General features: G+C 44.1%; 1 protein-coding gene across 2 annotated transcripts in view; it reads left to right on the top strand.

Annotated features, from left to right (window-relative positions):
* Nucleotides 1-17162, top strand: part of LOC8023733 (DNA polymerase IV) — a 35153-nt gene that overhangs the window by 3863 nt on the left and 14128 nt on the right. For both annotated transcript variants that reach the window (XM_029973122.4, XM_029973123.4), the window contains exons 3-9: nt 3083-3235; nt 4345-4476; nt 6566-6734; nt 8684-8808; nt 10859-11025; nt 12394-12523; nt 13322-13496. In XM_029973122.4, coding sequence (XP_029828982.1) covers nt 3083-3235; nt 4345-4476; nt 6566-6734; nt 8684-8808; nt 10859-11025; nt 12394-12523; nt 13322-13496 — 1051 coding nt within the window. The remainder of the gene's footprint in view (nt 1-3082; nt 3236-4344; nt 4477-6565; nt 6735-8683; nt 8809-10858; nt 11026-12393; nt 12524-13321; nt 13497-17162) is intronic.

Genomic DNA, 17162 nt, shown 5'->3' with positions numbered 1-17162 from the left:
AAACCGGTGCTGGGAAGCGAGCCGATGCGAGGTCGCGGAGCGGAGTACTCCCCCTGACGTCACGGTACGCCTCACCCAATCAAGGCGCGGCGACCGCAGCGACGCTTGTGTTCGCTCTCGGGGCTAATACCTGGTGTCATGTGAAGCCAATGAGAGGCCCAAAGTTAAGCGTTTGTTAATAATGGAGGTTATTGTGAAGCCTCTCATTGGCTTCACATGACACCAGGTATAGTTGGCTTATGTCCAACCACATGTCCCAAAAACTGGTTTTATGATAAGAATGGCAGTAATAATATTATATTTAATTATTTCCATAGTATTTGCTGCATTGGTATCGTGATATATTAAACTTTTAAGCGAGAATTTAGTTGAGTAGATACCCGCTAAACGGTAAGCATTTTTCGAATTAACTTCTTCTTCTTTTTTCCGGCTGTTTTTTCTTTGATTGAAAGAAAAGGAGAACGAAGTGTTCTTACTTTGACTGACGAAGAGCCTACCAGGCCCGAAACGTTTCATCAAGCTCACTTTTTTGGCAACCTCCTCGACCAACTCCTTTAAGGGCAAATATTTCTTTGAGCATATTTCTCTCGAGTGCCGTCTTTTGTTCTCAGGTGCTGTTCTATATATATATATGATTGTATTCTAGTTTCTGGTTCTGTTCTAACACATCTAACATTTACTGATGTTCATTTATAGCATCTTTTACCAAATGAATGTGTTGTTGTTTATTTTTCTTTTTGCTTTGATTTGTTTTGTTGAATTGTTGTGTAATATTTTGTAGATTTTTTTTTTATTATGCAACTATCCTGAGCTGCTGAACACTTTAGGGGGCAGGGTTTTGACAGGTACCATGCCTGACGAAACCTTTGCTCCTGCGTAGTGGACCCCCCAAAACAAATAAAGGAGACAAAAACGGTAAAACAGTGCTAAAATAGATGAAGGACACAAGAGGTCTGGTATACATACAAGGCTAGATGGTTCATATTTGAAGGTTTATAAAAGTTGAAAAAAAACACAAAACGAGAAAAAACAAGTACTAGCCGCACTTGCAACTGAGATCAGGGCCAGTGGAAAGGATTGTGTCAGTGAAGCCTTCGTTGCCCTATTGGGGAAAGAGTATGATGGTATAAAAAATTGTTTGAACCGACATTACGAGGACTAGTTATTTTCAGATGACCTATTTAATGTGCGTTTTTTAAAAATAAACCTCAGTTTCGAGAGTGCACCTTGTGTTCGTTTTTCCTCATCTCGGTGCTTGCATATTTTCAAATTTTTTGCACCTTCAAACATACGAGTTGATGTCTGTGAACCTAATATGTTATTTCCAAAAGGGATGTGTAAATACAAAGTGAAGGGGTTAAAGGGATAAAAAAGTGAAAGCCGTTTACAACTCCCTGTAACACCGAATTAGAGCGCAGCTCTTGAGGAGGAGGAGGAGGGAAGGGTACTGGGGGGTGAAGTGACCTGGGGGGGGGGTCACGTGACCTTGGGGGTCAGGTGACGATGCCGATGATGTCATCAGTGACGTCACTGATGACATCATCAGTGACGATGACGATGCGGACTCAGATGACGTCATCAACGACGATGACGATGCGGATGCCGGTGACGTCATCAGTGACGTCACTGATGACGTCATTCGTGATGATGACGACGCGGATGCCGGTGACGTCACCGATGACGTCATCAGCGATGATGGCGATGACGATGCGGATGGCGGTGAGGTAATCAGTGACGTCACTGATGACGTCATCAGTGATGATGACGATGCGGATGCCGGTGACGTCATCAGTGACGTCACTGATGACGTCATCATCGATGATGACGATGCGGATGCCGGTGAGGTAATCAGTGATGTCACTGATGACGTCATCAGTGATGATGACGATGACGATGCGGATGCCGGTGAGGTAATCAGTGACGTCACTGATGACGTCATCAGTGATGATGACGATGCGGATGCCGGTGACGTCATCAGTGACGTCACTGATGACGTCATCAGCGATGATGACGATGACAATGCGGATGCCGGTGAGGTAATCAGTGACGTCACTGATGACGTCATCAGTGATGATGACGATGCGGATGCCAGTGACGTCATTGATGACGTCACCAGTGATGATGACGATGACGATGCAGATGCCGGTGACGTCATCAGTGACGTCACTGATGACGTCATCAGCGATGATGACGATGCGGATGCCGGTGAGGTAATCAGTGACGTCACTGATGACGTCATCAGTGATGATGACGATGCGGATGCCGGTGACGTCATCGGGGAGGTCACGTGACCTCGGCGGGGGGTCACGTGACCTCGGGGGGGGGGGGGGCGTGTCACGTGACTTCAGGGGGGGGTCACGTCACCCTGGGACGGTCACGTGACCTCTGGGGGTCACACCTTGGGGGTCGCGTGACCTTAGGGTGACCTTGGTTACGCCGACGGCGACGCCGCTCAAGCCGGGAACTGGCCCCTAAGAGCTGCGCTCTAAAACATGCACAAGCTATGCCATCCTACGTGTCAAAAATCATTGTTAGACATACGTACCACGCTTCCTTATAAAATTCACCTCGTCATCTAAGATAGTCATTGCCGCATCTTTAACTGTATTAATGCCTGTTTGAAGAGCCCTTTCCGCCATTTACTTAATGTAGCAGCTTTGTGTGCATTGAAAACGTGGACCTTGGATGTGACTCCATCTGTTACGGATGAATAGCACCTTTCTGCAACGCAAGGTTGTTTACTCCACAACAGGCTTGTAGCCAGGATTTTGTTTCGGGGGGGGCCTGCCCATGACAAAGTGCTGTATGAGGGGGAGGGGGAGAGGAGGTCCCAGCAAAATGGAAGATTTCGGAGGGTGCCCGGGCCCCATGGGCCTCCCCCCTGGCTATGTGCCTGCTCCACAACATTATTTGACCCATGCTCACCGCATTGTTTTTTCATGGCAGTGGCCAATTCTAGCTTCGGCCTGGCTAGACAAGTGTCGCGATTAAGCACGCGACATCGACTTGCAAAACCCGACGAATTTGGGGAATCTGATGTCATTGTAAAGGGGTTAGCATTTTCCGTTTGCATTGCCGACAGATGGACGCCCTAGTGGAGAAGATGGAACGCAGCCGAGACCTCTCGAGAATCGTGGTTCACGTTGACATGGACGCATACTTCGCGGCTGTCGAAATGAGGGACGATCCATCACTCAGAGATAAGCCGATGGCCGTAGGCTCCATGGGGATGCTGGTAAGTAAGTAATCTGTGCCGTGAATTGACAATATCGAATTAGGGGTTTTTACATGTCGAGCTGACAAAGGGCATCTGGCATGCCCCAGCGCAGGACCGAGGATTCATTTCGACCACCTGGGGACCCTTTGATGTGCAACCGAAATCTTGGTTGCACTGCGCCTTCGCCGCATTAAGCTGTCGGATTGGGGGCAGCTCGGCAGGAATTCAGACCTGCCACCTAGGGATCCGTAGGCCAGTGCTTTGCCTCGGAGCTACTGAGGTGGCTTGCTGTGAACTGCTACAATAGTCAAGATGTGTTTTTTTTTTTATTCCTGATTCCTTAAGATTGGATTCATTAATCTAGGAAACTAACATTTTCAGAACAGTGAGACACCTGCATTCTGTAGTCATTTAGTTAAGATAAAATCAATATATTAAAACCTTTGTGGTACCATATTTTTTAGTGTATAAGTCACATTTCCCAGAATTTTTGTCAATGTGCCTTATATGACAGTGCAACTTACTATATGCCTCTGTTTTATAAGTATGCTTTTTAACTGTGCAAGATGCATGCTGTATTAACATCTTTCCTTGTTCGATTCATTGGGGAGAGTATTTAAGCTGGCTCCAGCTTGCGCATAAATTGCAATCACAATACGTATGCTGACTATACAAAGAAGTGCAGCTTATACAACCGCACGCATATGAACCAGAAAATGTGGTATATTCAATTTAAAATTAGTTATCTTTATTATGTGAGCAGAATCACGAGATTACTAATGTGAAGAACACTTATGTATTAATGATTTTTTTTTTTTTTTATGAATTGACCTTACCATAGATAGCTTCTATGGTGTTGAATTGCAACCTTTGATACACATCATGAATGTCTTCCTATGGGCCTTCTTTACCACGCACATATTTCTATTTTATGATAGCTTGTTATGGCAGGGTTTTCCTACAGTAAACCAACATAAAGTTCGCTGATTTAAATGGTGATTGGACCGTAAAAGCAAGCACCATTTTTCCTTCTTTGTTGTTAATGTTGGATGAAGAGTTGACATTTCATTGCACTTCTGGGTCATATTGCCAAACTTATTTCTTGTTCATTGTTTCATTGAAAACAGTCCACATCCAACTATGAGGCACGGAAGTTTGGAGTTCGGGCTGCGATGCCTGGTTTCATTGGCAAAAAACTCTGTCCCTCACTACTGATTGTACGACCGAATTTCAACAAGTACTCTTCAGTCAGCGCTGAGGTAAGCTTCTCATGGTGTGCTTTATTGATATATTTGCTATTTGTTTCGGGAAGATGCATAAGTTATATGACTAAAAGGAAAGAAGCTGCATAGTTGTTTTGACAAGACCCCAGCACCCATTCATAGCTTTTTATGACAAGATGAGATGGGTTATTACAGTGAAGTCTCGTAAATATGGACGCCCCCGTTCTCCAAAAAAATTGTCCATAATGCAAGTTGTCCATATTAACCCCCTAAGTGCCACTTTTTTTTTTAATAAAGCAGCCTATAAAGGCCATATATTTTTATTAAGGAGTTTCAGTCCTCTAGTATAACAGATAAAACTTAAAAAGTTTATTACGCAAAAATCGGCGGCAGCGGAAAAAAAGACGTCTACTAAAACGAGTGCTGCCATCTATGATCAGTGCCGCAAACTACTCAAACGAGCCTATCCCCTCCGTGGTATTGAAAGCTACCGAAAAATCACTGGACGAGCTGAGCTCGTCCATGGCATTTTAACCCAGAAAGCGGCCGTGAGCTTAGCTCGTCCAAGGCACTAAAGGGTTAACAAGACACAAATACATGTATTTTCCCAGCTTGTCCCCGAAAATGGTGTTCATATAGCAGGCTCCACTACTGAATGAATATGTGAAAAGTGAAAGCAGCATATTTCTCGCCGTCACACTTGTTCTTGGGTGGAAGCACTGCACCATTCTGCGCCAATCCACTTTCGCAGCTCCATCCTGCTCCAAAGTACAAGTGTTGCACCAAAACTAGCCAAAGAAGTTTTTTTTTAATTATTAAATTTATTGGGGTACATTCCTTTACTGGCCATAATGGTCTACCGTGTTGTGTTTGTTTAGATCTTTCTGAACCAATTTTATGGAGCCACCATAACGATGCGGTCATGTTAACATCAAAGCAGGTGACTCGTTTGAGGAAAACGGGCACCAAGTGGCTATTGTCATCTAACGATAGTGACCATGATTTATTCCGGATGAGGTAAATGCGGAGAGCAAGTCGTCTGCTTCTTGCGCAAGAGTTGCGGTGACGTCAGAAAGACTCCAAGCTCCGCTTGACTCTGATCGAAGTATAGTGAGTAGACATCAAAGCAAGCTGCCTTAAGGTCTACCCACTATCATTCAGAACCAATCGGAGCTCGGTGTTTTGACATCGCCAGAAGCCCAGCAAAAGAAACAGATGAACTGGCATTCCGCATAGACACGGTGTCCCATTTCGTTTCATGGTCTCACGTTGAGGAGCTGTCAAGTGGAAGCAGCACAAGGGAGAACTGTGCAAGTTGGTTGTTTAAGTCATCCGTTTCGAATGCGAAGAAAAGTAAATGCTTTAATTGTTGTTCATAAATATACCGTATTTGGACGAATATGAACGATGCACAATAGGTGTTTTGTGTTTATTTCTGTTCCCTGTACCGGTGCTTTCGAAGCACTTGTTTGGGCGCATTGCTTTGTTCTGCCAGTCTCACAGCTCAACCGTTAACAGCGCGTAGGTTTCTGATCTCCGAAAATGGGACATGCATAGGTGTTTTTGTCAGAAGTATTAAGGCATCAATTCGTTGTTTACTTATTTTTTGGAGCAAAGTGGTGCCGAACGTGGCCGCGTGAATTTCGAAATACCGCACGCATTAAATTGCGCGTATTGTAAAGTCTCGCATGAACGCGGGACCCCAAAAGATCACCCGTCCAGTTTTTTTGGGCTGAATATCCATAGCATAAAAATTAATTTTTCATTCCTTCATTTAGACATTGTTTTTATTTGAAAACCCTCAAGGTCACAAAATTACAGTCGGTGGGCAGGCAAGTTGGTGACAGTTTACCATGAAGATGATAATCTGAGACTCGGATGGAAGGTTGTCTGTCCCTGTTGCTTCCTCTTCCACAGTAAAACATTTTTCCTCCTTCTACACCTGTCTCAGATTAAAATTATCATGGTAAACCTCGAGGTCAGGCAGTATATTTTGCACTATTGCAGTTTATGTTTTGAGTTAGAGAACCTCTTTACAATTAGAGGTTTTTTAGTTTGTGGAGCTCGTTCATTTTACGGTGGTTACAGCTAGTGAATTCTTGCTACGTACGTCCTTCCGCCGAAGGTACGGAAAGTTATGGCACGCTACGACGAAGATTTCATGCCTGTCGGCTTGGACGAGGCTTACCTGGACATCACGGATCACGTCAACGCCACCGACGCCGATCCCGAAGATATCGTACGAGAGATGAGGAATGAGATTTTCGAAGCCACTCAACTCACGGCCAGTGCAGGTCAGTTTGGTACTTTTTGGATACTGAGTACTTGGGAGAAAAGAACCATGTTTTTCTCACTGCAAAGACAGACTGCATCACAAAACTCTCAGTCTCTCCCCAAATGTACTGCTAGGTGTTAGGACTGAATGCCAAAGTTTCTCAGCTTGTCGTTATCTAATTCAAAAGTTATGAGCGATTTAGGACAATTTTTAGTTAGGAAACGGGGCCTGTTCATCTCCATGTACATGTGGGCTCTGTTGGAAACCATTTCCTCATTGAAAATTGCTTATAACTTGAATCGGGTAGCAGTAAGTTCTGTAACATTGGCATCTAGTTTCAATGCCTAGCACTAGATTTGAACAGAGACTGAGCATTCGGTGATATGAACAGTTTATTTTTTTGCAGTGAGGAAAACATGGTTCTCTTTTCTCCTGCATAGCTGGTACATTGCCTTTTATTTGAACAAGAAATCTGTGAACAGGAAATTCATGAGAACAAGAAATCTGTGAGAACAAGAAATCTATTACGACAAGAAATCTGTGAGTTCAAGGGTAAAAGAATCACAAACAGAGGGGATCAAACTGATATTAGCACTCAGCTATGCATTTATTGCACTAAGACACAATATGTACAACCTCACAAATACAGGCAAAGGTGTCATATTTTTGGACTGAAGCACAGCAAGACAAAAGTTAAGAGTATCTGCTTTAGCAGGCAGCAGTGTACATGGCAAGCGCATCAAAGAAGGGAGTAATATCAAGCTCATACTAATTGTGTGCTGATGCATAGGTTATGGGGCATATTCTTAATTGCCACTGTTTAAAAGCATACTTTTAACATTCATGACACAGTTAAACACAAACAAGCAGCTGCCAATTCTTTTTTTACTGTGTTCAAAACTTGGACACTGTCATCAGTACCGCATGTGTGGTGGAATGTGCTCATCCCAGTCAAATTTGGTGTTTCGTGGTATGGACTTTATACAAAATGTGAAAAAGCACCGATTTCATGTTTGTGTACCTGTGTTTGGCAGCAGATTTTATAGACGGATGTCGAGGGTTTTGTTTTATTTAATTAAACATGTGGGGTGCTAAATTCAGATTCACTGTTTGTCTGATTTCCAGGAAATTACATTTAAAAAGTGGGGGGAGTGACTCTTGCCATATGGTTTAGATAAGTCATAACTAGATTCACTGGTTGTTTGCTTTTGCTGTGTAGACATACCATATTTACTCGAGTAATAGCGGCGCTATTAATGAACAAGGCCCTTGTGTCTACTTTCCCGCAAAGCACATTTACATCCAATCAACGCGGTGCGCATAAATAACATAGCGAATAACCAGATCGAGAACATGATTCTCCATACAAACGCAACCTCACAGATGCTATCTTCGTACGAAGACGTTATCCCTGTCCTGTAAACCGCTGGAATCATGCTGTCGATCACGGTGATTGGCAATCCGCGTGCTCTGCGGAAAAGCTAACCCTCAGGTTTTCTTCATAAACAGTGTGGCTATTACTCGAGTAAATATGGTAACAGAGGCAAAATGACTTGCAGGATTGGTGCTTCATCGGAGGAACTTAGCTATCTTGTCAGTATATTTAAAAAATTTTCCTTAAAAGCCTATGTTTTCATGCATTTTGGTAGATATCTTACCTTAATCTTTTCATGCATTATGTGTGTGGAAGTTTGTTTCCCATCATTTGGGCAACCTTGTGCCAACTGCATCCCCGGCGAAAATTAGTCCACCTCCAGCTGGATTATGGAACTGAAAATGAGGCAGTCTAGCTGGACCCAGCTTGACCCAGCTGGAATCCAGCTGGACTGCCTCATTTCCAGTTTCATAATACAGCTGAAGGTGGACTGGTTTTCGCCTGGGATAACGTCTTCCCGTGTACCCTTCTCGTGCAAGTGTAATGTGAGTGAATAGTGTGTTTGTTCCTGACACCAGGGTTTTTCTTGACAGGAATTGCTCCGAACATGTTCCTTGCAAAGGTGTGTTCGGACATACGCAAGCCCAACAATCAATTCAGGTTGCCAAACGATATCAACGCAGTGCGGGAATTTGTTCGATCTTTACCCATACGCAAGGTGATACATTTTTTTGACACTGCTTATATTTTGGCCTCTAAGTATGCCATAAAATCCCGAGCAAGCGCCTATTTTCAGTTTTTAAAAGCGCAGAAGCCTTTGTTTAAACGCCGGTGTATTTGCAGCCAAACTACCATAATATCTAGAGAGAAAGCCCTCCTAAAATCGAAAGCAAGTCGAGTGAAAATATGGAGTAAGCTAACTTTCTTTGTGTGGTCAAAAAAAAATTGAAAAAATGATATGTTTAGATTATGTGACCTCCATAGCTTGAGATTGCAAGGAGGGGGCAATGAATCAAGACAGCTGTCCTTCTAAGTCAGCAATGTTCACTTATCTCTTGTTGTGGTTTAGTAATACCATTTCTGCTAAGGTCACATTGGCCAGGGCCCTGCAATTACTAAAAGTAAGTTACCTTGTGGTGTTTTGGAAAAAGTTGCAAATCATGTCAAAAATAGGGGTGGGTTATCTTTCGGGGCTGGGGCATCTTTTGGGATGTTATGGTTCCCAAACGTTTGCACTATTGTGGCCAATTTTTTTTTCTACAACAGAAATGCAAGGCCTCATCTGTGAGACAGACTACCTTCCATACAATTAATTTTGCTTCTCTCGTCAATTTGAAATCAGTCGCCAGTGGTGGCATCTCGAACAAGATACTGACCCCTTTTGGGTGGTTAGTAAGTAGGCCGTGTAATGATTTGCGGTTTTATATGTCATAACTAAAACCACTCTGAATCTATGGGAACACTAGTACTATTTGTAGAAATGGCAGTTAATCTTTAGATATTGGTATTAACTTGAGAACATGGCCATGGCATGCACTCTGCGGTACTCATAACCTTTACCAAGTAGCAACTCAATCAATTTATTGTGATTGGTACTTTTACAATCCCCTCCTGCATTCTTTCTAATGTCAGTGGTTTTGACTTCCTTGCACTACACTGAAAGGCTTTATTTGTTGACAACTTGATGATTGGAGTTCCTGTTCAGTGAAAGCTGGACATACGAAGAAAAGATTTTAATGTGATGGGTGAAAGCACGAGACTGAACATACTCCATAACTTGGTTTATTAATTTCATGAAAGAGAGGAGAATAAGGTAACTTGTGGGGGAATCTGATGGGATGCCATGCTGCATTATCACAGAATGTGTTATGGGGCTGCGGGTCATGAGAAAAGCCACACGCTTGACCGACATGCACGTCATGTGACCTCATGATGTTACTTGACTCCAATGTGACTTGACTTGACATCAAGTTAGGCTGTCAGGTGATGTCATGGTGTCACGTGACACTATGTCATGTGATATTGCCGCGTGCGCGACCAAGAAGGAATGCCTCTCCATACTTATGGAAGATTCAAGTTTACTCTTACCCCAAGTGCAGTGGCATAGCCAGGAATTATTTTGGGGGGGGCTGTGGTAGCTAGGATGTTTATGACTTGGAGCGCGGACTTGGGGAGGGGTGGTCAAAATACATGTGTATATTATAGGGTTGACTGGGTTTGGGGGGGAGGGAGGAAGAGGAGGGGGTTTGGGGGGGGGGGGCAGCAGCAGTTGTGGCTGAAGACTTATAAGGCTTCCCCCTGACTGCGCCACTGCCTGAGTGTAAGAGATGAGGAGACCAACATTACTTTGCCGAGTCAATCTTGCCCTAGCTCACTCGTGAAGATTCTAGGTTGAATATTTGAGATACCAAGTGCAGTAGGTAAGAGACTGAGCATGGCCTTGCCAAGTCTTTCTCACAGTCTCGTTGTTTCTTCTGTTTTTGCCGCAAGTTCGCCGATTAAACCTTTATTTTCAGTTCACGTTCGTCGAGCCTTTTCCATCCGCGACAATGTCATGATGTCGGGTGACTCCCTGACGTCACGTGACTCAACATCAAGTTCAGGCGTCATGCGTCAACATACACACACACGCATCATGTGCTCAGCTTGTTCGCAGCAAATTTCTTATGTGTCCCTGACCGAGTTTACAAAACATGATCAAAACAAGCTTCAACTTTGATGTAGGTTAATCGATAAATGTCTTAATTGATTATTGGTCTCCCGACAAGGTCCCCGGCATTGGAGCTGTGCAAGAGCAGTTGTTAAGAGCACTGGGAGCACAGACCTGCCACGACCTGTGGGTGAAAAGGGCGGCCATTGGGCACCTCTTCGGCATGACATCGGCTAGGTTCTACCTCAGAGCTGCGCTGGGACTCGGCTGCACCGAAGTGAAGTGGTGAGTCTGCTTGAGGACTTGCTGCATATTCGGTGTGGCTTCTGTACTCGGCGTCAACTATTTTGTGCCACATTGTTGAGGCTAGCGAAGCTTCCACGGCACTGCTGCGAGAGCACGTAGCCTCATCTCGCATCTCGTTCACGTGCACCGTCATGCGAATTAGACGCCAAACGAAGCCAATCACTGGTGCGAGTAGCTTTGCAGCGTTGCAGGGCTGCGGGAGCTACACCAGTCTCCATGACGTAGCACAAAATAGTTGGCACCGAGTAGGGAGTTTTGTTCGGGATTATATACAGCGTGGTTAGATCTTGAGCTGAGTGTGTGGCTCTATACTGGGTAGGACTTGTAGAGTGTTCCATTGGCATAGCCAGGAATTATTTTTGGGAGAGGGGAGTTTGGACCCCCCGAATTGCCTCCCTGCCTACGCCACTGGAGAGTTCTACTAAAAATTTTCTAAGAGAAAGAATTTGATGAGACTAAATCGGAGTTTTGCTGGACATTGTGTAGTGCTTGTATAAAGCTTTTAGAGATAGTTTGGCTAGATTCCTGCTCAAACTGATATGTAAAGTTCTGTCTGATATTACTTATGTAAAGTTTGGCTAGTATTTGTTAGGGCTTATATGAGTCTTTTTTTCGTAGACATTAAGGTAGAATTTGTGTAAGGTTTTTCAGAGATCACATTGCATCTGGCTAGACTTGAGTTCCTAGAAGGAGGTGTATTAAATTTCCTTATAGGGACACTGACAGGGTATTTATGCTTGCCAAGGTTTTTATTTGTACGTAACATATGAGAGCCCAACCACCCAGAGCACAATTTGCGGTTCGAAATCCGTCTTCCTTCCACCCGAAAACCACCGATTGAGAACTGGCCGGTTTGAGTTGCACTCGCTCTCTTCTCCGTGGTCACGTGCCGTTTTCTATGGTTTAGACACAACCACCAAAGGTATTCAAAGTTGTGGGTCATTGAGGGCACACACTCAATACTAAAAACAGACAAAAATATAATACTCATGTTTTGTGGCTTCTAAAAAGCTGCAAATACGTTGATTGAAAAAAAAATAAGTTCCACAGTCACGTGACTTCCAGTAACTTTCTTCTTCTCTATATTTCTTCTTCCTCCACAGTCCAGTTCCGGTTTCAAGCAGATTCGTATTTTGACTTTATTAAAAATATATTTAGCACTGTAGGGAAATATTGATTTGCTATAATAAATTGCATGGCAAAAGATTAAAAAATATTTTTCTGGGTGGTGTCAGTGTTTCTTTAATACATGGCAGTCATTTGCACTAAATTTGGGAAATGCAATGCTTAAAAGTGGGTATCTGTGATGCGCAGTAATGCCTGATCAAAGGCGCACAATTATTTCAGCGATTCTGCTCGCAAGTCGAAGAGCGTGGAGGAAACATTCTCCGAGCTCAGTTCCCCGGAGGCCCTTGTTTCCAAGTGTGAAGAGCTGTGCGAGCAACTGTGCGAACAGGTCGAAGACGACGGGATTACGGTGAGCTCAGCCTGCCACCTCACTTTTTTAAGGCGAGAGCCTTCTATGTCTCATCGTTCATTCGACGTTCAAAGTCCTTGAGCGAAAACACGTCGGCAACACAAGAGGTACCAAAACGAAAGCGTTTACGTGTCCACTCAGGCGAATTAGAGGCAATGAAATTAAGAAGGATGACAAAGCGAATTAAGAGGAATCAAAGTGAATTTAGAGGAATTAATGGGAATTAAGAGTAATCAATGGGAATTACGGACTATAAAGCAAATAATGTGAAAAAAGACAATGTGAAAAAAGAATGTGAAACAAAGTAAATTATGTGTTTGTCTTTAATGCATCGGCGCTCTGGCTTTTGCCGTCAAGTCGTCTTGGGGATAACGTAAGAGACCCTGTGAATTTTTATACAGTGTTTTTTTTATACTTTATGTTTTTACTTCACCTTTAAGTCTGGTTCACAGATTTGTATTTAAGTGTGATCAAGTGTCTTGTAAGCGCTTGCGACAACAAAAGAAGACAATGGCGCCGTCTATCAAGTAACCCTGGAACATTTTCGATCTGCGTATGTAATTCCTAATCGCATTTCATTACATATTCTAGAAGGTAAAAAAAGCTTAGACATGCTGAAATCTAGACCGCTTGTGACAGATTGCTCAGATCATTACTGAAATTCCTGGATAGAAGCGCCGAAGGACAGGGACAGAGTGAAAGAGGTCCTCCTTCACTTTGTTTCTGTCCTTCGGCGCTTCTATCCAGTCATGAACAAACTAGATGAACTGAACATTTTTCTGAAATTTCTATCTGCAGGGCAGAGTGGTGACGCTCAAGATCAAGACGGTGGCGTTCGACGTGATGACGCGGAGCGTTACGTTGGACAGTGCTACCAACCGCATCGAGCCGATCAAGAAAGCTGCGCTTCGTCTGTTGCGACAGGAAATAGCCGCAGCCAAGCCGGATTGTCCCCTGCGGCTACGCCTGATGGGTGAGAGGCTTGATGGCCATCGGCATTAACGGCACGTCGGTGGTTGGAACACACGAAACGAAACGTGCTGACATGTTTGGTATGGCTGTTTGCAACAGTCAGTTTGTCCACTCTACACTAAGTCTACAAGGGCTGTAAGACAAAATGAATTTAAGCAAGATGTGTTTAAATCTTTGTTTTTTCCTTTGGCCACATTAAAGGGGTCATGAAAAGGTAACTTGTCTGCCGGACCTTATTTTTATTGCGTTCGTTAATCCACAAAGACGTCGATTCCCAAGTATTATAAGGAAATAGTGTGTCTAAATTTTATAAACAGTGTTTAAAAATCCTGTCTTTTGGACTGCCCGATACGACTGTATGATACCTTGTGGCAGCATGAGTAACGAAACGACGCGATAGCTAAGTGAACAGATAGTCAACTTTATTTTATCTTCAAATAATAAATTGGGAGCGGTGAAAATATTAGTTATTCATTGGCGTCCTTGTGTTGGTCGTGCACCACTACATCACGTGATTGTGGTACAGTTTCAACTTCAAACAGATTCGGGTGTTCTATCGTTTGGTAACCGTCGTAACCATGCTGCTCGTATACCGCGGTTAGCATTCATTGTTGAATGCAGTTCTGGAACTTGATTGTAGATTAGAGTTATAATAAAACATAAAGCGAAGCAATAAAAAGGAAGGATTTAAACCCGAAAGTCAGCAAAATCAGTAGCAAGGAGGGACATGCACGCACGACCGCTCAACGATTGTCACAAACATCTTGGGCCGCTCATTTTCACGGGTGTAGTCCTAGGACGTCATAGTGAGTCTCCTGATAATCCTTAATCGCAATCTTCCTCTGCAGTAACTCGACGTGCTGCTTCTCGAGTACGCAGAAGCGATTCGTTTCACTTATGTTTACAGCCTTCTCGTCCTTCTCTTGCAAGCGGATCGGCAATTTTGTGGTCGAAGTGAGAACACACTTGCAGCTCGTTATTTGGTGATTGTGTCGGGGTGCGGCTCTACCAATCAAGGCTGCAAAGGATTCTCTCAAGCTCTTCTTTGTTGCATCAGATACAGCAGCACAAACAAAGTGTGATGCTGGTGTATGGGTGGAAATCTAAAAGCTAATTGCTGACCCTAAAATTCGCCATCAAAATTAGAGAAAACAAAATGCTTATTTTTTAATTAAAAAGTTGATCATTAAAAAATTATAGCAGATGTACTCTTATTGCAGTGATAGGAAATTAAAGAACCGGGGTAAAAGGCACTTCGAGGAAAAACAAGCCGGGGCACTGAGTATGACCTCAGAACAGGGGTGGAACGGCTGCACCATTTGCGCCATTTTGTGCCAAATGCATTTGTCTGCGCCATCTTGCGCCATTTTGCGGAAACTGCGCCACAGCCAATACCTCGTGCCATTATGCACCAAATCGTAAAACGTGCGCCAAAAAAATTGTATTTTGTCTTGGTTTCGGTTTCTATCAACTCGATTGGCAACAACGAGCGAGTTTAGCTTGGTCGGCCTTGCAATCCTTTGTTCTGCGTATCCCGAGTCGGAAGCACACGGAAAAACTCGGGGGTCGGATTCCAGGCACAACACCACCTGCGACTGGATTGTTATTCTTCAACCATAAGCGGCTAGGCAAGTCGGCCGAGGTGAGGTCGAGTTGTTAAGCGTCAAATTGCCGAGGCTCCTGCGGCCCAGGATCCAGATGTCAGCCAGTTGAAAACAAGCAAGCAAAATATTCCTTTTAGTTCTTCATCGTTAGAAGTTGGAACCGCATTCCCGCAAGATAAATCGTGATTTGATAGAACTGAAACGCGGTCCTATCCGAAACCTTGCCGGCCAGCAGCTCTTACGCGAGCGGTAGATCTGCTCGGCATACTTTAACCTTGCTCCTGCTTATTGCTTCGAATACAATAACTCCGTTATTCGTAGTCTGCTGTTTCAATATTGAGTTGCACAAATAGGATAAACACGAAATTTGTTGCCCTCTTCCTCCGCGCAACTGCACGTCCGTTGCTTACGCACGTCACATGGTTCGCACATATAATTACTATGTCGAGCACTTGAGGGTTGTGCGATAGGCAGTGCTGGTTTGCATTTCGAGCAGCTGAAAGCCACTCAGAAAATATCAAGGACACTATCTTCAGAAACATATCGTACTTGTTTTTTGATTCTCATTGAGGCTCACAAAGTTTGAAGTTTTCGCATCTGTTACGCTGTTATCCCGTCTACTTAGGTTCCTGACCACTCATGTTCATCTGTGCTGCTAAGCACAATTGAAATTGCTCCCGTGGTTGTCTAAGACACATGCTGAAGTGCAATGAAAACTGATCTGAGCTGCTCCTTGCCTGCTCCAGAATGTAGTTTTAGCTGCTCCCAACCTGCTCCAAAACACCTGTATCAGCTGCTCCCGTGGCTGCTCCCAAGTTTCCACCCCTGCAGAAGCAGCACATCCTCAAGTGTATTCAGAGAAATGCAAGACCTCTGTTCCGATAAAATCAACTTGAGCGCCGAGAACGACCGCTCCACGCTGTCCTGTGTGGATGATCTACCAAGGGCTACTTGCGCTATAATGTACTGTTCCGATTGGCATTCCTTTCATTCTTTCTGAAATTTTAACATTCGTAGCAAGGCTCATTATCCAGCATTTTGAGCTATGTTCAGTGGGCCTTGTTCACTTTTACTCAAATGTGGATGTGCACAAACCTCAGCTTCTTTTTAGGGCAAAGCTCTTTAGCCTTGTCCATCCGTCCGGCGTTTGTGCTTACATCGATTGCACTGCCTCCAGGATCGGCCCACTTTAAAAAAAAAAAAACGTACGCCCGCACGGGGGTTTGAACTCAAGATTGCTTGCTTACGAGGCAGACGTCTTAACCACTACGCTACACTGCAGCGTTGCATGTAGCCGCTCAACGTCTATACAGGAGAGGGCGCTGCAGTCAAATGCGTACATAATCGCGTTAAACTTTGCATGCATTGGCTCAACGTTTATAGACGAGATGCATTCCCACGGCTTTCAGTGGATCCAAGCTGATCCGCTAGAAGAGCCACTGGCTCTGTCTTTCACCGACCATAAAACAGTAATAATGAAGTCGAAACGCAACCCGGAACTCGGCACTAGCTATGAGCAATAAAAAAAATCAGCACCACCAACACTACCTATGAACAATGTGTGTGTGTGTAAAACGTTTGATGAAAAAAAAAAAAAAAGAAGTGGTCGCCCTTGCACGTGACTTCTTTCTCGGGACTTTCCCCTTAGAAAGCCCCCCCCCTTCTAAATGTCCTGACTTAGGTTGCTCGACATCGTATAATCGAGCAGTGTCCGTAAGATTCGGACTCGTCTTTCAGAGTCGCCAAATGGCCTGATCCACTCCTCGTAGGAGGTAGGAGTGTCTTGGCCCAGCTAGGCCCAAGCATCGCTTCTGTGTGTGGCGAGGGCCCCACATTCCCAAATCAGGTGGTAAAGTTTTGGGAGTGTGCCGTCTCCTTAGCATAGTTGACATCTTTGGTCGGGGGGTTCGTAATCAGGGTTCAGCTTGCGTTTCTTGATGGTCTCAAATTTTTGAGTCATATATGGTGTTGTTGCGCCACCCGTACGAATTCGTCGTAATATCACCATTTCGTTGCGTTTGAAGTGGTTCGGTGGAATGGGATTTGGTTCGGGGTTCCAGGAT

The sequence above is a fragment of the Ixodes scapularis genome, unplaced genomic scaffold (assembly GCF_016920785.2).
Source record: "Ixodes scapularis isolate PalLabHiFi unplaced genomic scaffold, ASM1692078v2 PGA_scaffold11__112_contigs__length_91849675, whole genome shotgun sequence".
NCBI lineage: Eukaryota > Metazoa > Arthropoda > Arachnida > Ixodida > Ixodidae > Ixodes > Ixodes scapularis.
Note: the sequence above shows the minus strand (reverse complement) of the source record. Positions and strands in the feature narration are given on the sequence as shown.